Source organism: Amia ocellicauda, chromosome 7 (assembly GCF_036373705.1).
Source record: "Amia ocellicauda isolate fAmiCal2 chromosome 7, fAmiCal2.hap1, whole genome shotgun sequence".
Taxonomy (NCBI): Eukaryota; Metazoa; Chordata; class Actinopteri; order Amiiformes; family Amiidae; genus Amia; species Amia ocellicauda.
This window is the reverse complement of record NC_089856.1, coordinates 5,342,501-5,363,062: the sequence shown is the minus strand read 5'-3', so window position 1 is coordinate 5,363,062 and position 20,562 is coordinate 5,342,501. Positions and strand designations below refer to the sequence as shown.

The following is a 20,562-nucleotide window of genomic DNA, read 5'->3' as shown; positions in this document are numbered from 1 at the left end:
AGTGACTTAAAAAGCTTGCTGTGATTAAGAGGCGTTGTCAGACAACTCAAGCCGTGAAGTCGCCTCAAGTAAAGTGAATCTTGCAGCTAATTGAGGAGCAAATACTAGCAATAGGCCTAAGTCCCAGACATTATAATTATTATTATTATACATGGAAGTATTCTTGTAGCACCAAAAATAAACAAGCCTTGGTATGGGACATAACTTAATTTACGATTTATCACAACATATGTTCTGTTTTGTACCAAATTAATACGTACAATGCACTTCAATTTGCATAATCTATGTATTATTATGTAAGAAAATGAAAGAAGGACATTGTATTTTTGTGCCAAGCGCGTTGCTAAAGTGATGGTAGACTGATTTGCCTGAAATAGTTTAAAAGATAAGAGGTTTTTTTTTAAAAGCTCAATTGTTAATGTATTGATGGGTTTTATGTCTCTTTGAAGTCATTATATAGATAGCGCACACACGCTTTGTCAGCACACGTTTTAGTTTGATCATTCCGAGAACGCAGTAGAGTCTGACTTTCGAGTGTGCGAGATGTGGAAGTAATTAATGTCTTCTGCAGAGGTACTGGGGGGTCGAGGACAAAGCTATTCGCTGTTCCACACAGAAATAATTGGATAACTGTTTTCTTTTTTTGCATTCATGTTTTGTTCTGCTGCGTTGTAATTGCAGTAGCAATAAAACAGTGGTTAAGTGTTTTGAGTGCCGGCCTTTGAAAACTTTTTAGACAACTACAAAAAATGTGTTTAAAGGAACTTTTATATACAGTGTGGTGCCATGGGATGTATATTTTATAATGACTAATAATAATTGGTGGTTGAAGGATGGCATCACAATTCTACTGTACAGAATTTACAGAGTATTTTTTTTTCTTCTTAGACTTGTATGAACAAGAATGGGCATTTTTGACCAGGCAGCATATCATTTCTCATCTGTTACTGTGTGAATTTGTGATGTGTGGCAAACCCTTGACAGGGAGGCACATTCTGACAGTACCTGTGCCGAATAGCACACTATCAGCGAGGCTCGAGAATCAACTGCAAAATAACACAAGGCAACTGTCTCACTCACACTTTGGCTCAATTTAATTGACTCAACAACCCAGCACTAGAGAGAGATGGAAAAAAAACTGCAAAACTTCACTATAAAACTAGTCTGCGGAATTAAATAAGATCTGTAACCCCCTTCTGCATCTCTATTGACGTCTCATTTTTAGATGCATAATCTCACATCTCTATCTGTCTATTTATTTTCCTGTCTGTCATTCTGTGTTATGTAGCTGTACTGTAGTAAACAGTATGCTAACCCTTTGTTACTGTGGTAGCGTTATCCTTGATGCTGTGGCTGAAGGGTTGGGACAATTGGTGGTGCATGGTGGGAAGGAAACTGTCAAGTAGATATATTCCCTGTGGTTTATTATCATTTTTATTCACTATTTTAAATTTTTTCCCCTCATTGCAGTCAACATTTTTCCTAACCTAGACCAAATCAAAACTTTGACCGCTAATCACAAATTGCAATCTGACACGCGACGGCAGGTTTCTTTTGTCAGACGAATAAAGTGGCCTCTGACAGACAACAACAAGCTGGCCATTGGGTGCAGGTTTCGTCATGTCTAGTTCTAGGTCTAGGCCTATGTAGGATATGCTAATAAAAACTGTATAACACTTTCAGCAGCCTTCATAGGTTTCTTAAAATGAGTAACAGCTTAAAGGTCAGCTGAACAGTATTTCACGAAGACATAATTCCCAATGACAACATCTATTCCTGTCGTCTCCACTGCGCTGCTCGGAGCAGCCCTGCCCCACAGAAACTCCTCTCCTCGGTGTCTCTCTGTCGAAGCATTTGGGGAGGCGGGGGGCGGCCGATAGAAATTGCTATCAGTAGTGTTTTATTAATCGCTCGAATCGGAGTTGCAGAAACGACTTCACAAAGAAAGTGTTACGTCATCTTTCCTGATGTCGTAGTGAGGAAATCAATTTGAATTGCAGAAGAGGAAAAAATGCTTGTATTTCCTAAGCAATTAAGGGTGTAGAAAGAACTGCTGAATCCTGAGGACTGACGTTGGGCCTCTTGCTGGACCCTGAGCACTGTAGTAGGGCCCCTTCCTTGCGGTTGATAAGGGGGCTCCAGCTCTGGTCTTGGAGAGCCCCAGTCTAGCAGGATTGATAGGTCACACTCAAATAATCAAGTCCTGTAGACCTGGAAACGTGTAATTCTGATTGGTTGAGCAGGTGTTGTGGTAAATCCAGTAATTTGCAGATGATTTGGAACAAACACTTCACAACACCTGCAGCCCTGAAGGACCAGACGTGCCCTTAACTGAGCAAGTGATTGACCTCCTTGAGCACAAATGAACGTTAGCAGTCTTTAGCAATTGGTGATTTCATTGGAAGGGGCGTTCAGTGAACTCTAATACTAACTGTATTGGGTTTCTCTGGCTACCACAGTTTGGAGGCCATCACAAAGAGAGAACAAGATGAAATGTGAAACGGGTGGTGTTCTGTCCTTGTGCTGCAGGTGAACCCCTACACCCTGCGCTTCGAGGGCACCTGGGACACGGGCTTCGACAAGCGGCTGGCGTCCAACGCATTCATGGCGTGTGGGGTGCTGTACGTGGTGCGCTCCGTGTATGAGGACGACGACAGCGAGGCGGCGGGCAACTTCATCGTGTACGCCTTCAACACCAACCTGAACCGCGAGGACCCCGTCAACATCGCCTTCCCCAACCCCTACCAGTACGTCTCCTCCGTGGACTACAACCCGCGCGACAACCAGCTGTACATCTGGAACAATTTCAATGTGCTGCGCTACCCCCTGGAGTTCGGGCCCCCTGACCCCACCAGCGGTGAGACCACGGCTGCCTTTTGCCTTTTATTTCTAACTGAGGCCCAGAGACGGCAGGCTGGTGAAAAGTCACGACAGTAGAGATAGTCTCATTGCTTATTTTCTGGAGGTGGCATGCTTTTATTTAGTGCACACTTTTTATTTGATTAAAAATGCTTTTTTTTTTATCTGTGCATACTCATCAAAACAGTCTTTAATTTTACTTCTCATTTTTTGTGTAGTAAGCCGTGTGCACAAATTATTCATTATTATAGTCTTTACTTCATGGGCATGGTTCATGAAATTGTGTGTACAAATGCAAAAAGTGTGTCCATGAATATTAATAATTGGTACCCGTGAGTTTTATTATTATTAAACTCGGCCCAAAAATGAATCTCATCCCATAATTTATTTTCAGCTAGGCCATCTCTGGAGCTTTGTACATTTTTCTGTATTTATGTTATGTATGTATGCATTTATTTGTTTAAGGATATTATATTATACCTTTGTTTCCTAAAGTTATGGCTAGAAGGAGGAGTTGGGTACATTTCTCAAAGATGTGGTTTTGCGTTGGGTTCTCGACTCCCAAAAATGTATCATATCTTCCAAAAGTGAAAAGCTATGGAGAGTGACGCTCCAAAAGAAAGCCCAGAACTCCCAACTGACAGCATCCTCATTGTGTTACCTAAATATTTATGAGTTATTTAGTAACCATATCCAAGTTGTTTTAATAGCATGTCATGTATTAAACATTAAAACAGCACTGTCTTGTAACTTTAAGGATATACTACAATGAGGATGCTATCTGTTTGATCTCAGCTAGCATTTTATTTATTGAATTTGCAAAAAATGCAAGAAAAAACTTTATCTGTGCATACTATCCTGACTCACCCTTATTCCACCTAGAGTTTTACACGTCAGGTCTAATTCTTTCCAGATGGAAGAATTCAATTAAAATTGGGCAGGAATATACAGTACTAAGCAACACATCATTAAGATCAATAATTACATTGGACATAAAACCGTACCTACGCAAGACTTCTGAGACTCGCTAGGGCTGGGGCATCGTGGGGGAGGACTGGCGCAGCTCTCACCGGGAGCACTGAGGACCCCCCCGGTCAGACACACGAGTCATGGCTGGGCAAGAAGTCGAGGAAATGTTGGCAGAGTCGGCAACCAGAGACCACCCAACCCTTGGAAGCTTTTGAGTAGTAGTCTGCCAAGAAGCAGTCGAGACGTTGACCGAGAAGCCAAAAAAACGCAGCCCATCGCCTTCGACAATTTCTCAAATCTCAGACAAAACTGAGAGACTGTCACCAAGTTAGAAAAGTTCAAGTTGATGCTGGAACCCAAAAGAGACAGGCTGTGGCCATACTGCAGGCATTTATAGCTGTGGTCTGTATCTGTGGTACAAACAAAAATAGAAAGCATAGTGGGTAGCAAGGAAAATGATCCGCGAAATAAACATAGTGTTTATAAATACCTAATGTTAGCGGCTGATCTGTCATATCTATGTTAAAGTATTTAAACTAATGTCTTGTTGCAAAGTGGTGCTTGAAAGTGATCACTACAAACAAGTTTTGATCAGTGCCAAGATCGCATAGGTGCTAAAATGGTGTCTTGAGCTGAGCTACACACCACAGCTAATTATGTTTGTAGGGTGCTCGGCAAAGTGCAATAACATTTGTTAGGTGGAGTGATTTGCCCTTAAGCAGCTGGACTTTTTTCAGTTACATAATTAAGAGCTTAGCTGGAATGAGAAATCAGTTACCACACCTGACAGCACAGCAGTAATGGAGCGTACGCCGGTAGCAGAATGAATGGGCTCGGCTTTGGCAGCAGCTGTCTTGGACTACAATGGGTTAAAGGACGACTGAGCACTAAATCATGCAGATGTAAATATTTATGTTAACCATTTTATTTGCCTTAGCTGCGCAAAGACCCTGTTTCTGCGTGTTTGGCTTCTTTCACTCCAGCGCTGCATTTTCAGTGATGAAGGATGTATTAAACAAGCAGTACACCTGGAGAGAATGTATGTAGGGGGGCCTGTGGCGGGCCCTGCAGTCTTCTCTTGTGACGTCACTGCCAGGAAGCTGCTCCTGTTCTTATTGGTCCCCGGTCGGAGACTTGACCGTGACATCCGAAGGTTCAAGAGAGATTCACAACCCCTGTGTTCAGCGCTTTGTGATCCACTTTTTTTTCGCTTTCAAGCAGCATGTCAGAATAATCCACAGCGTCTCACATGTTGTTTGGGAGCAAAACCCAGAATCGCAAATCCCTGAAAGTTCCAGAATGCTTGAAAGCTGGCAAACCGCCCAGTAACGTTCAGAATTTCTGCTAAAGCACCCTTTTGAAGCCCAGACTTGAAGCTTCAGCGATCGTGTGTGTGTTTCAAGTCTGTCTTGAGAGAGAGGAAGGGAATGTACATTAATAAGAAACTGAGGAGGCATAATTCCTTAAATATGGAACAGGTTGGAGCTCAGACTCTCCCCCCACTGTCATCACACAAATGTATAGCAGAGTTAAGACATGTGCTCTAGCAGATCAAAGCGCTCTGGAAGATTTGCGTTGCGAAACCTCATCAGCTAGATATGATGGAGCCATACCAAGAACAGTCCTACAATTCTGCAGGAATATGTTAAAAACAAATTGTAAAAGAAACCGAAATAGCCAATTATGTATCATTAACCAGATTTTCCAGCAGTAGAGCTTTCCGAGCTAGAGCCATCAATCCGGCACAAAATGAAACCGTGAACAAGAGCACCATATTTCCACAATTATAGATTGTGCAGATGCTCTGAGTATTTGTGTCAAAGTTTAGCTCAGGATCAAATGTAGTACACGAGGGGCCGGTTTGGCAGCCCACTTGTATGTACCAGCCAGCGACATGTAGTTTAATGCTGCAGAACAGAGCAGGAGAGAAAAGAAAACACTTCAGGGCCATTTTCCTAAAACATTTACCATTGCACTAACAGGTTTAACACCTGTTCCTCCTAATGATGTGAAAAGAAACAAAAGTGGAGTATTATCACATCTTGTGGAGTGTTTAGCGAGGATTTAACTTAAGTAAATAAAACATCTCTTCTATTTCAATTATGTACCATTTGGCTGTTTCTTTGACATCTTCTGAAAGTGAATGTTTTCCGCCATTTTTTGGCAAGTTTAATATTTTATTATTATTAAGTTGCTTAAGTGATTGACTGGATCTGGAAGAGTGGTCCGTACCTTACTTATACACTATAATAACACGTGTTAGTACTCTCTTCCTAGTTGAGAGAAGTGACATCACCGCAAAAGCTGCCACAATCATTATCCTCCATCTGTGTTAACCTGGAGCACTGTCTCCTCTTTGCAGATCCTCTCACCACCACCCAGATCACCACCACCAGCACGTCCACGAGGCCCATCCTGGCCACCGTCACCAACACTCCCAGCTCCTCCACGGCCCGGCCCCTGCCACCCACCTCCCACCCCATCGGAGCCATCAACAAGATCATGCCCGACCTGCGCCCCATCACCGCCACCATCCCCGTGACCCGCCGCCCCCCAGCCCCCCACCCCCACAACCCCGAGCTGCAGCTGTGCGAGGCTCGCTTGGCCCGGGGGGTGCAGTGGCCCTCCACCCAGCGCGGGGAAGTGGTGGACAGACCCTGCCCCAAGGGATCCCTGGGTAAGTGCTCCGATCCTCTCTCCCAACGGGAAGTGTGGCTTTTACACCCGAGTCTGAGTCACAGCATCCACACTGTAAGAATAAGGGTGTTGCAGTGATTGATGAAGAATGGGTCTGGACAAGTACCCTGACTTAATACAACTGGTCTATTTCAAAACAAAGGGTTCACAATGATTGGCTAGTGAGAAGGAAAATGGTAACCGGCTCGTGGTCTTATCCCTTAGGCTATGTATGATGTACAGAGGCCCGGTGAATTAGTATAATATACCCTGAGGGGCCTGTTAAATGTCTGGGACAAATACATCGCTCTGGGTTCTTGTACAGCACCTGCGTTGAGGCAATGCTTGAGTGAAAATGTTCCTAGTCTCCAATTGGATTTTAGTCCTTTCCTTAAAGATTGGATTTTGCTTCCCAAATACAAGCTGGACAGACCAGTGAGTTAACTCATGCATTATTGTTGGTCCTGGTACCAGAAATCCCATATACAAGAGACATTCGTTGTGTATGGAACGAATACCTTTAGTGCATTTCGAGTTTGATGTTTTTAATTTCTTTCCCAGTATCAGACATCTGATCCTTAAAAAGCCGTTCGTGTTTGTGGAAACCATTATTCTCACAGAACCCTTCATGTGAAAAACCATGTTGACCCAATGCTGACTTTTGTACAGCCTCAGTCCAAAGTTTAGATGGTCCCTGGCTCAGCTCAGTTCAGTCAGCTAGGATTATGTCCAGAGTGTCGAACGAACTCTGGAGATAGAAGTCGTTAAGCACAGTAAATGAAAGGGTGGCAAGACTTTAGACGACTGTAGCTGTGTGGAACAAATAGACAAGTCATTGTGTACCAGCTGAGTCACTACCGGGGGTAATCAATAAAGATCTTAATGGGGCTCTTCAGTCATTAAGCCCTAATAACCAGAGGGCTTAATGGCTAAAGAATGACTGGCTTTCTTTTGTACCTTGTCCCATGTTGTTCAGCAACTAATGTTGATGCAACCTAAGCTTTTATTCCCCTACGGCCTGCAGCACCGGCATGCACCTGGTTTGACACTTCAGTGTTTTTTATCCCTGCACTGTAAGCCCAATTATAAATCCAAAAGGTGCCACAGTGCAATCTAAAAGCAGCCTTCCTGGGTTGTGTCTTTTGTGCTGCATAGTCATGTAATCTCTGATGCAAAAATGCTAAATTTAAACAGGAGGGAATATGGAATATTGTTCACACTAGAAGAAAAACACCAAAAGGTGTCACTGTTGGAGTTACAATTAGTATTCATTGATTGTGTCTTTGTTGCATAATTATGTAACCTGTGATCTAATATACAAAGTTGAAATTTAAATAGAAATGAATATGAACTACTGTCATCACCCGGAGAAGGTGCTATCCTGCAGGCTGGAAGCTGAATTCACAATATGTATTTGTGTGTGTTGCATAATGTTATCTAATCTAAAGTTTAAGTTTATATGGCAGATCATATAGAAGGCTGTTCACATTCTGGGAAACACAAATAAGCTGTTATACTGCGTGTTAAACGCGAAACCCATCGGTTACATCTGTTTGTGTTGCATAATCTTGTAACCTGTGATCTAATCTAAAAATGCAAAGGCTGAACAGGAACGGATATGGGGGACTTGAAACGTGCTAGTAAATAGTCATGTATCCAATCTAAAATCAGGTTTACATTAATAGGAGCAAATGTTAAAAAAGACTTCATACAGTGCACTGCATCTCCCTTCTTCGATTAGGGTTATCCCACCCTAATGGGACCCACTGGCAGTCAAAAAAACAAAATCATTGCTACATCAAAGCTGAATGAGCTGCATAAATCACTCTAGTAAAATATTGCACCCAATATCATAGTAAAGTTACTTAGTTCTACCCTTTTTGCTGTGCAGAGTAGACTGTGGATATTTACTACATTGAAATTAAAAAAGCCATAGAGTGAGTAGCAAATTCTGTACTGATGTGTACAGTTTTACATGACATAAACTCAGTGGGAAGACTGTGTTTTTACTGTATTTTACTGTATTAGCTGTTAGCGCAGCTGAAGATATTCGTAAAGCTGTGTTAACTGCATTTTTTTACATTGTGTGTTCAGTAACATTTACTATGGTGATAGTTCAGTAATACTTCATATGTATGTGTGTGTGTGCAGAACCGTAATTGACTGCAGTAAAGCTTTTGTCCAGGAATCACGGAATGAGTCTATTCACGGCAAAACAAACAAAACAAGAAGACAACTGAAGATTTTTATGCCTCTTTATTTCAAGTACTTACTTTAGCCTTGAGAAGCCTTCCTGTTTTTTTGTTGTTCTTTTTCCCCCCCAAACACAGATGTTGCCGGAACAGTTAATTTAAAGGACAAACAAAAACAACAGCCGCAAACCTTCGCTAAGAACATGCATAATTGGACATAACTAAAAAAGATTAAATAGTGGAGGGGGGGGGGGTTAAATTGAGGCATAAAAGCAGATGAAGTGAAGTAGCCCTTCAATGACACACAGAGGCTCAGTTTGTGAAGAGACGGGCTTTTTAGAGGCTTTGTTTGCATCACATTAAAAGAAGTCGAGTCTTTCAGCTGAGAAGCATATGCTGGATACTTTTAATTAAAATCCATGGGGCTGTGAGGGGTGCCAGATTTCTCATTTGACAAAGATGTCCTTTATGAGGCTGAGCCGGGGCCGCCGTGAGACGGTCACCCCTCGTACAGTGGTATTGATTTGTCTACCACGCTTTTGGAGATTTTATTTTTTACATTAAGCAAATGGAGTGGTCATTTTAATGGGCCATTAACTACCTCGTCAGTGCGCCGCATCTCCGAGTGTACCGCCCGCCTGGCTCTCTATGTTATAAATCAGAATTTGCCAGAGACGGGGGCCCTAGCTAATCCATTTCGTCCTGGCAGCGCCATGTGAGGTTGTATTTTGTTCCTGACAACGACGATGTGAGAAAAAAGTCGCACAGACATTTGACCCCCGACCACACGGAGTCGTTAGTGTTCTCTCTTTGTTGGCAGAAAACGTTGTGGGCGCACAGCGTAGGTCCCTCTCTGGAACCACACACATCAAGCGCAGCTGTGTTATTTTGCACCCATATATACAGTATCTTTTGTTTGATTGTTTTTGTGTTTTTACTTAAACAGTATGTTCTTGTGTATTTTGATTTGGTCCTTTGTGAATATAGTTTCTCTTCCGTGTAGTTATATATGTCCGTGCACAGCGTTGTCTTGGAATGTTTTGACAGCTCCCCCTGGAGTCGACGCAGTCATGGGTTCATGTCGACACCACGTTATTTTGGTCAATTGAGCTTTTGAATTTGGTTAGTGCAAAATGAGGACACTGAGGGTTTTCCTCTTTGGAGTCTTCTTAGTTTTCCGCACTCCAAAGTACAGATTTATTTCCTAAAATGTGGCCTTCCACCTCTAAAGCAGACAAATTTCACTGCATCCAATTTTAGATTCCCATTTTTTCTGAGGGCAAATGTCCATACTTTTCTCAAGATGTTTATGAGTTTCTCTACTGACTTAACCCAAAATCAGTGCACAGGCCTGCCCACTTTGGATGTTTTCATTCTGGTCTGTCCCTACCTTTCTTCAAAGCTGTAAATAGCATTGTTAATCTGAATGAAATCACTGGGATGTGATGAATCACACATTCATTCATAATGCTTTCTATTAAAATGACACCCTTTGAAACTTCAACCAGGTGATACAGAGCCTGAGTCATAAGCAAGGCAGTCGGGGTGCCATTCCTCCAGTGAAAAGAGAGACTTGTTCAGAGCACAACACTTGAAAATATAAAAACAACTCAACCAACGAGATTCAATCCAAACGGCCGGCCCTTTTCACTGGAGGAACACGACAGCGTGCTGACTGACTGCTTCGTTTCTCTCTATCGCCTGACAGCATCATTTTAATTGCAAGCCATTATTAGTAAACGAGTGATTCATCCTCATGTCTGCAAGATTAATTGAGACACGGTCTTAGTTTAACAGTGCTAATTGCATCTTTAAAGGCAGGTAGGCACAGCACAAATAAACGTGGGAACTAGATAGCCCTATGGATAATGGTTTTTGCCTTGTAAACGTAAACTATGTCACTTGGCCCTGGATTTGTGGTGAAGCGATCACACATTTGGAATCTGCAACTTCCCAAAGTCCTGTTAAAATCGTGTCCTCGTTTAAATGGCACGAGCTAGAGCATTGTGGGAGAGGACTGATGCGTCTCTCACCGACGAGCTCTTAGGTGCCCAGCCAGCCCAGGGGACCCGGTGAGAATTTAAGTATCTGACAACTACCGTAGTAAGCATTTTAGTTGTACTTAAATGTCAGACACCTTCTCATTGACATAAAGTGTTGAAATGAGGTGTGGGGGGGTGAAAACCTAGCACTTAGCCCATAATGCTAATTCCTAACCCCTGTTCAACATGTTGAGAACTTTACAAGAAAAGGTGGCATCAAGACAATGGTGCATTTAAAAGGCGCAATTAGCTTAAGTGATTAAATGCTCGCTGCCAGAAGCAGACATTGTCTCATCTAGCATTTGACATGCGGCATAGAGTCTCGGAGAAAGAAATGGGCTGTGAAAACCTTTGAGATTGACATTGTAGTCCGAATACAGCCCTCTCAGAGAAACGGCAATAAGTATGATATCAATAAATGGCGTACAGTGATTAGATGTTCACTGGGAAACTGAGATGAGACAGGGTGCTTGATACAATGAGAAGAAGGGGGGGAAACAAACTCCTGTAGAATATCGGATCTCTGGGGGTCATGGCAGGTCACTTCTGTTGTCCTCTGCCCAATCTTTGTGATTGCTTGGTGCCCACTATGGCCTCAAGTCAGTACTCTGTAATCCACGGATCATTACAGTTCCTGTCTCAACCTGGCCTGCCTCTCCTTCAGCCCACAATGGGAGAGCGGCATGTTTGGGTTTGTGAAATGTTCAAATTAAAATGCCAGCCAAGATCTGCATCCGCGTTTTGGAAAGTTGATTTCTTTCTCATACCAGTAAAGAGTTCATTCCGGTTCTTCCTCATCCTTGTCATCGATGAAGTTTCCAGGTACTCATCAGTCGGGGCGTACTGAATGCATCATCGCACTGCCTCAATCAGAGCACATAAACAGAGCACATGTTACACAGAGTAATCAATTGTCTTACCAACAGAACATTTTTGAAATACGTATTGCGGCATCTTTTATTTGTTTTTATTTCAATTAAGAAAATTGAAAGCACTCTAACTATTATATGTACACAGTAACACTGCCAAGCTTTAATAAACCAGTACTCTGGGGATCTTTATAAGCACTAATGCAAACAAATTGGCACACTTTCCTCCCCAAAAATGATTACATTATTTTCTTCAAATAAACATTCATAAATACCTTTTCCCCACCATTCCGTTTCGCCGTAATGAAAAAAGCAATTGCTGTATGTCATAGTCCTGGCAATTATCCCCTTTTCTCCCTGCCATATTTGATATAAGCTTAGTTTGAAAAGAAAAGAAAAAGAGTGGCATACAAGTAAAAGCTCATTTCTGAATATTTGATTGTCGCTTTACAGAACCGATATTGCAGCTCTCTGCATGCACCGGAAAAAGACAGCCCGGAGAGCATTAATCCGAACGGTGCATCGTACACTGAGCCGAATCACAGAGGTCTGAAAAGGAAGCTTGGAGGATATGATTCATAATCTTCTAAAGGACAGAATTAACTCACAGGACTGTTTTAAGTGCAGAAATAAGACCAAGAGGACCCAAGTAATGAAAATAGACTAAACTCATAGGAAGCACATCCTGTAGAGAGAGAGAGGGGTGATTGACTGCAACAGCAAACTCACCCACCTCTGCTGTGGAAACAAATCTCAAACGCTTCTTGAAATGCCTTTGAAGAGACTTTGAATCGACAAAGACGGCTCATCCTGTTTTTTGTGGTTGTTTTGTTTACCCTTTTCCATGTGAGATTCACTGAGGCTTTGTACGCATGGTCCGTTATGGAGTGGGCCAGTCAGCAGCTTGAGACCAGGGATGGCTTTTGGGTGCGGGTGCAGGTGTACCCCCTGTACTCCCAAGAATAGCAGAAATGTAAGGCTTAAGGGCATGCTCCACTATAGTGGTTTTTCACTATAGTTTCTCAGTCTAAAACATCCCAGAATTCGGTAGTATCTTTAATATTTGAGGTTAATCTGCTGTGAAATAAAAATATAAATTCAGGTTCACCTTTTGAGCGAAAAATGCAGCCATTGCCGCCGAGACCCATGAGGGAAATATTGTACCTTACCCCCAAACCCAACAAAGAGGTTATGAACAAGTACAGGCACATTTGGCCCCCGTTGCTCGTTGGTTGGGAGTGGGTTGGGATCTTTAAAATTGTCTCTTTGGGGATTTGAGAGAACCCACTTCCACAACATGGATTGTTCCTTGGGAGTCCTGGTTCACTTTTCAATTTGAGCTCAGATCAGTATTAGATTTGATTAGTAAGATTGGTAAATTTGGATCATGCCACCCCACAATAAATCTCCATTCACAGTTAAATTGATGCAGTGCTATTACCCACTAGGGGCTAACTGAGCAATCCTGTGACCCTCCAGGCTTTAAGCAGCCCAGGCTGGAGTCGAACCAGCAATCAGCGGCTTCCGTAGGGCATGCCTGGCTGTTTCCGCAAGGCTGAGGTATATATTTTTGTTTTGTTTTGTTATTTTAATTTTATTTATTTACTGTTGAGAAGCACCACTCTTTTTCTTGATTGTGTGTTTGAAAACGTCGGTAAGCCGATTTGGATTACACCGAGCAAAATAAATAAATACACAAATAAATAAGCAGAAGAAATAAATAAATAACCATGCTCTCCTTGCAGCACTCCTTTCTGGAATGATTGTGATAACTACCTCACTTAAGCCCTGCTGTTTATGGTAATGTAAAAACAGGATGCCATGTCACAATAGAGCCCTCAACCCCTTGAAGTGCAGTAATTAAGTTAATTAAGTAAGCTTACGGCTCTTCGTTGTGCCGTTCCTTTCAGTGGATCTATCCTTCGCATTAAAGACTTTCAAGATAGTTGTGTTTTTCTTCTCAATGATTTAGTTCAGCCCCTCACTCTTTACCTTTAATGCCTTTATTATTATTATTATTATTATTATTATTATTATTATTATTATTATTATTATTATTATTATAATTGATTAATTTGGTTGATGCCTTTATACAGGATTCGATGTGCATTTTTCTCACTTTTGGCTGCTGGGGAAGAAGTGCTTTATTCCCAGCTTTATCCCACAAGCTTAATACAGCTTACTTCAACTGAATCCTTTTTGATTCCCAGCCCTGAAAAGATGACATAAAAAAGAACAGGTTGTTTAAAAATCTAACTCTGATATTCTGAAGTGTAGTGAGGAGGGAAGGGCCTGGGGGTGGGGGGTTGAAGTAACAGATGAAAACCTGATTGCTGTCTTTATGTGCTGTAAATCAACAACTTCCCCGCGTTTAAAAGGATCTAATGCAAAGTGGAGTTACAAAACTGAGGTGCTTGAGCATGCTTAATATGAGCGCCTTGACTCTGGAAGCCCTGTAACGAAGCCAACGCGCAATTAGCAAGTTTCTTAAGAGCCCGTCTCAGCCAACTCCGAGTGATTAGAGCTTTGTAAAACACTGAAAGAAATCGAACCGCGTTGGCTGCTCTCCGCCTTCGAGTGAGACCTGATATCATCTGCCAACACCCTGCCATTTCACATCTCGTTGCTTTTATGCCCTGCGGGGCTTTACCAATAAAGAGAGGTTTAGATCACTTGCCATCCTAAGTAACCCAATACAATACCGGGTACCTGCTACCCTACGAATAATAATAATAAACAGAAATAAGAGCTGTCGGGCTGATTTTCCCAATGGCGAAGGCTTGGCTTGTGACACGGCAGCGGTGGTCAGTGCCGAGCCGAGGCCAGCCCGGTGTAATTGGGTCATCTGAAGAAGGTTCTCTCTTATCTCCTGTGAACTGGCTGAGGTGGTGGGCGTTTTGAGAGAGAGAGAGAGAGAGAGAGCTGCACGCTTTTTTTTTTTATTACTTGGCTGTCTCCTACTGCCCCAGTCTGCTTGAGGAGTTATTTCAGTCTCTCTCACAAGCTCTTTTATTCTTTCACGTAGGCACTATTCCTCTCTCTCTCTCTCTGCTCTTTTTCACATCTGTGAGAGTCCCCGCGGGATGTCAACATAAATGTAAGCATGACTGGAGCTGAAGAAGGAACCCACACCTTCTAAACATAGCTCAGCCTCCGAGACAGCGCAGCGAAAGGCGCCGTGGGATTTAATACTGGGGCGTTAAAGAGACACACTCGGTGGTACCCTCAACCCCAGATACCGCACATTCTCTTCTGAAACCTGATATGAAAGGTTGATCCAGAAGGGATGCCCACAGGTGTCAAGCACAACCAGTGGCAGGAGAACTATGCAGACTGCCCATTCCCTAGCAGCTTTGATTCAATATAGTATTGGAAACCACTGTTTCTGATTACACAACAACCTGTGACATACAGCTGGCACCCGATTTGTAGGGATTTTATTCTCCTACACAGCGAGTCTTCTGGTCACGTTATATGTCGGCTTTGTGAAATTCAGTTCACAAAATGGTGTCTCCTCACACATTAAGCTGTTAGGAGTTTAAAATATGCGATGCTGTATGTTGAATCTCCCACCACTGAGCCAGATGTGGGATTGTATAAGTGTGTTGTTTGGTGGTGCTGTTTTTTGTGTGTGGTTTTTCTCTCATGCATTTATTTCAATGTGAGGGTCAGAGCTTGCTTTCTTTCTTTCATTGTGTGTCCCTGTCAGTGTGTGTCCCCATCAGTCGCTGAGATTCGGCAGAGGTGACTTGAGGTATCATAAGTTCACCAAGTCAAGGGGATGGCTGTTATATAACACTTGCTTGAGAGGGATGGGTAAATCTCTGTTCTTCAATGAGTGCCTAGTTCTAATAATGCAGGAAGAAGCAAATCTCACAGGACATCCCAAAAGGGGAAATACTCACAGCACAACAGAAAACCAAGGGAAAGAAGAAAAACCCTTTTCAATTTGCAGCCGATACACTACAAAAAGCCCTCTTAAGAGGATTCATTTAAAAATGCAAACAAAAAGCTATTTGAGTGTGGCGGCACGCTGTTTTGCAGCTGCCCTTGTTCCGAGGGACCTCCAGGTTTGCCTGGATTCAAATTCCTCAGTGCCCCAAAAAAAAGCACGATTATTAAGCTGCTTCTCTTTGTTTCTTTGTTGCTCCTGGTGCCTGTGCCGTTTGAAAATCCCTTTGCCCTCCACAGTGGTTGTGAACAGGAAACCTGGAGGATTATTCAAGAGAGATCAGGTAGATTGGTAGTAATTATGTCCCAGCAGTGGTAAGATTATCGTTAGCATTTTTAGTGGACAATTAGCTGGTGCAAAGTCTATTGAACATGTGTGCAATTTCCTGAATAACATTTCAGAAAGGAGAATGTGAGAATTTGCCTTTATTCTATCATTTGTATAATAATCCCCTTTTGGCACGTATTAGCGCCAACAAGTGGCATTGAGAAAGGGACCCTTTATTAAAAATATCTATACAATGGGATTTTTTTTTTTCCAACAATCGCAAGAGATGCCATTCTGTCTCTGGGTTGCCTTCTGAGCAGAGAGTGTCTCATCGTGCAATTTAAAGCCAGGTTTTCCTTTCCGGATACGTGTCTCCTGTCAAACACGTGCCGAAGCAATAAAGATCACAGGAATAGTCACTCTGGCCGATTACTGCTGAAAACAATAGATGTCAGGAGGGGCCAACCCCACATCCCTCGCAATTAACACCATTCTTCACGGGTTTCTTTCCGCAGCAGCCATTCTCATCCGTCACCCTCGAACAGAGCGTGTCAGAACGTGTTCCCGCGCAAAGTGCTTTTCCGTTCAGTTGAACTGCGTCAGACTCCTGTCCCCCCGAGCCCTCCGGGTCTCATGGATTCCCTTTCACCTCGCTCGCCCGCTCCACACCGCGCTCGGCTCATTTTGTGCTCAACTGAACAAACATGCGTCTGTTTTCCAGATGTTTACAAGCCGATGGCTCCCAGGCAAAATGCACATCCTTCACAGTACAGGGGCCAAAGAACAGGCATGCCTTGGGGGATGGGGGCGATGGAGGGTGGGGGGTCTGAGAAATGTGAAAACAAAACAGAGCAATCTAATTAAGATGATGCTCAGCCTGGGTTAATACCAGCCTGGGATCGTAATTATCCTGAACTCCACAAAAAACATGGATATCTTCTGAAATTCATCATCTTTGGGACTGTGAGTGCAGTCCCATTAGAATTACAGAAATAGCAGAATAAATGCATCACCACCTACCTTTTTAAGCATATTATATATCCTGTAACAAGCAAGGGAGCAAATTAAACAATAATGAGAAACTGCTGAGGTGTGAGAGGGGCACAACGCGACCTATCCTTTGTGACCCTCTGGGCTCTTTCAATAATTGCCCAGCTAACATTGCCATGAAGTGAACACAGAACAATGTAACACAGTGGCAACACAAATTCCAAGACTCCCATGGGGATGTTGTCACAACATTACAGAACAACGTTATAATCAACTTACCATTCCAGGGAAACAAATATTGACTAATAATAAAACACTGAGAATGAAGTTTATTTCAGCTGACGCGTGCACAAGCATAGAAATGTGGTCAACATGTATTGAGGTGAATCTGACATGTGCAAACAGCATAACAGTGCAAGAACAAGAGAGCATGAATGTCACTGGGTGGTCCGGATAACACGTTTCTACAACGTTTTTCCCACCTGATTTTTCAGAACCAGAATACAAACCTCAACCTCACACTGCCAGAACGCAGAGTGTTAGCTGGGTACTGACTGAACCACTTCGGGCTAGATGTACTAAGAAAGGCCAGCCACAGCCAAAACATACCTCAAGTAGCGTCTTTGTTGCACACAGCCCTGTACTTGGTAATGAAACTCCCCCCTAAGTTAATTATCTCATATCACTTCTTATGCGGTACTTACATATAATATTAATGTAATATATAGGTGTAAAGCTGGTGTACTTACCAAATAGCCAGCCATATTTCCATATTTACTTTCTGCTGGTTTAATAACGGACTAAATCTTAAAAATACAGAAATCGTGGACTGACCTGTGATACATTGCTTCAGAATGTTTGATTATTAAGTTTGAATCACAAATCATCTGGACATGAACGAATGGAATGATTGTTTTCTATGTCTATAAATATGTTCAGAATAGAGACAAAACATACGCAGTCACAATCATCAGAAGCCTCCCGGTTCAGGAAAATCGTGTTTTTTTTTCTCGAAGATCGATGTTTGATGGCGAGTTTGAATTGTTTTAACTTGAGTTGAAGGATCTCACCCACACAATTACACATCCGCTACATCCTCTTCTGTTTTTCTTTTCTTTTCTTGTCTCTCCCCCTCTCTAACTAGCAACATTTTAGAAAAGACATCACGTAGGCCAGCGTTTTCATCACAGGATCTTGCTGAAGTTAGATTGGATTGCAAGTTTGATCTTTTTTTCGTAAGTGAAAAACTCGGTGGCTGCGTTTTGTTTGCCCCAGGCTTCTTCCAACCACTCAATAGTAGCTGTCGTTCCAGTACCGGTTTGGTCATTTGTGTTTAGCTTAGATTGTTTTTGCCCCGGACCTGAGTCTAATGGAGAAAATAACAAACTGTTTAAGACTGGACATATCTTCTTGCAGCTCTTATGCTTAATTGTTTTGCATTAATGAGAATTATTCAGTAAATTAAAGTGTGGCGGACTCATTTGCCTGCATCTTTGAAGTTCTTGCTGGGAATGATTGTAAATAACTTTTCACTGCTGTAGCGGGTTGAGGGGTAGACGGGGCTGGAAGCATGAGTAGACAGGACTTCGGACACAATTTCAAACCCACCAAAGAACAAGTCTTGCGCAAAACAGAGCTTGGTGCATGTGTTTATTGCAGGTAAAAGACGAGTGCAAACAAAACACTATTCTAAATTGTCTTTCTGGGTAGCTAAGCTGCTTCCTAGCAACTATACTCTTCACAACATCCAAAAAGTTCAGAGCAGTTCCAGGTTTCATTGTCAGGTCACAGGCGATGGGTCTTTATCAGATGTGGTTGTTGCCCAAAAGAAGGGTTTCTTTGCCAAGCAGAGTCTAGTCATCGTATCGTGAACTCGTGAGAGTGCTCTGTGCTCTGTGCACCAAGCCTGCTGTCCATGGTCCTGCAGTCTAGAAAAGAGAGGAAACCTCGGTTTCAACTAAACTAGAGTTCTTATCGGAGGGGACTTACAGGAGCATTTCTCTCTCATTTACCAGGTAGCTTTACTGGAAGAGTTGGTGGGGGTGGCAGGGAGGGGGTATAGATGATATGTTCTGTATCTGAATTCTGAATATGAATTATTTGGAAAACAAACAAACACAATGACATGAAAAAATAAGGAACAGTCAGCAGACAAAAATGAATGAGAAGGAAAATGGAGACGGTCCACTTTCTGTTGTTTATCTCTATCTGTCAACCTTTCCTAGTTCCAGAGAGACGTTGCACATCTGGTACATGCCTGTCCCACTGTGGGCACCACTGCTCGGTGCCAAGCATCCTCTCCATCTCTCTCGCTGGGCACCATCACCCACGACCTAGCGTGTCTACAATCAATTAAACACACACACACACCCGCACAGCATCCCCCGACTGCTTAATGAAAGCCATGGCGCCCTGATGGATAGCACAGGGCACCCTACCTGTCTGTGCTCCTCTCACTTACACCCCCCCCGCCCGGCGCTAATCGCTCTTTGGCCAGATGCATGTAAATCAGGAGATTAGCCCATCGCCATATTATTCCTCAAGGCATCGGTTGAGCTCAGCCACGTTTCCATGAGAATTCTGCGTGCCTGCGTGTGTATGCTTTTGTGTGCGTAGGTGTGTGTGAGAGCGTGTGGGTACGGGGAGTACGTGCGTGTGTTCGTTTGTGTGTGTTTGTGTGTACATTTGTGTGTAGGTATATGTGTGTATATTCGTTTGTGTGTGTGTGTGTGTGTGTGTATTTACATTTTTGTGCATATGTGAGTAACAAGTGTCTTGCTCAATTCACCGGACACCATGAAGTGCAGCAAATCAAATCTCTAAATCCCATATCCATACTGCTATAATAAAAAAATAAAAAAAATGAAAAACTCACAATGTAGAAGGACACTGCTGTTGTTATATAAGAACTTATTCTGACATTTCCGCCAGCCTAGCTGTCAACAGAGAGTCAGCTCATATGCTCACACTTCTACTTAGCATGCTGTGTAGTTTCCACATTTCCTGGGACAACTTCACTTGTTACCTCTTGGAAAAAGTCCCAGGAAATGGAGAGAGAAAATCTTAAGACAATTTTTTGAGAAACAATAATATGATGTGAACTTCAGATTCAGTTGTTTGTATGTCCACTGAGCGACAGTATTTAATAAAACGGGGTTGAGGATCAATTGGTTTGAAGGCCCAACCAAAAAGAATTTACGGGATCACAGAAAACCGCAGAAACTGTCAAATGCGGAAGGGTAGAATTTCCCAGCCCTTATTAGCATGGACTGTGGTGTCACTGAAGCCTAGCACAGTGCAGTACATCGAGAACATAGGGACGCACAGTGAAAGCAAGACAGACCAGCTGAAGATGTTAACGCAAGCTGTGATCAGAATGGAAAGTGAGAATTGGCATAGTCAATGTTCAGAAGGGATAAGGTTGAATTGGCTTCCAGAATTTCAGCACTGTTTCTTTTTCTTTCTTTCCTGTGTGCACTTAACCACTCCTGTGTCAACTGGTTTTCAAATGTGAATCTGCTAACATCATAACGTCCCTCTGGTGCTTGCCGAGTGTGTGCGTCTGTACAAAAGAAAAAAAATCCTAATCCAACTGGTCCTATAAAAGCAATCTTTTTTTCATTTTTTGTCCTCTCCCCTTCTCTGGTCCAGATCCGAGGGGTCTTTCGTTCAAGGTGGGAGTTAGGATTTTGAAAACCTAATTCGGATCTCTTATGCTTTTCCATACTGCACAGATTGGAGTATTA

At 42.7% G+C, this 20,562-nt stretch overlaps 1 protein-coding gene across 1 annotated transcript in view; it reads left to right on the top strand.

The window, feature by feature from the left end:
• Positions 1-20,562, top strand: part of LOC136753801 (adhesion G protein-coupled receptor L1) — a 77,085-nt gene that overhangs the window by 13,490 nt on the left and 43,033 nt on the right. Inside the window, exons 3-4 of the mRNA XM_066710192.1 lie at positions 2,530-2,857; positions 6,191-6,505. Of these exons, the coding sequence (XP_066566289.1) occupies positions 2,530-2,857; positions 6,191-6,505 (643 nt within the window). The remainder of the gene's footprint in view (positions 1-2,529; positions 2,858-6,190; positions 6,506-20,562) is intronic.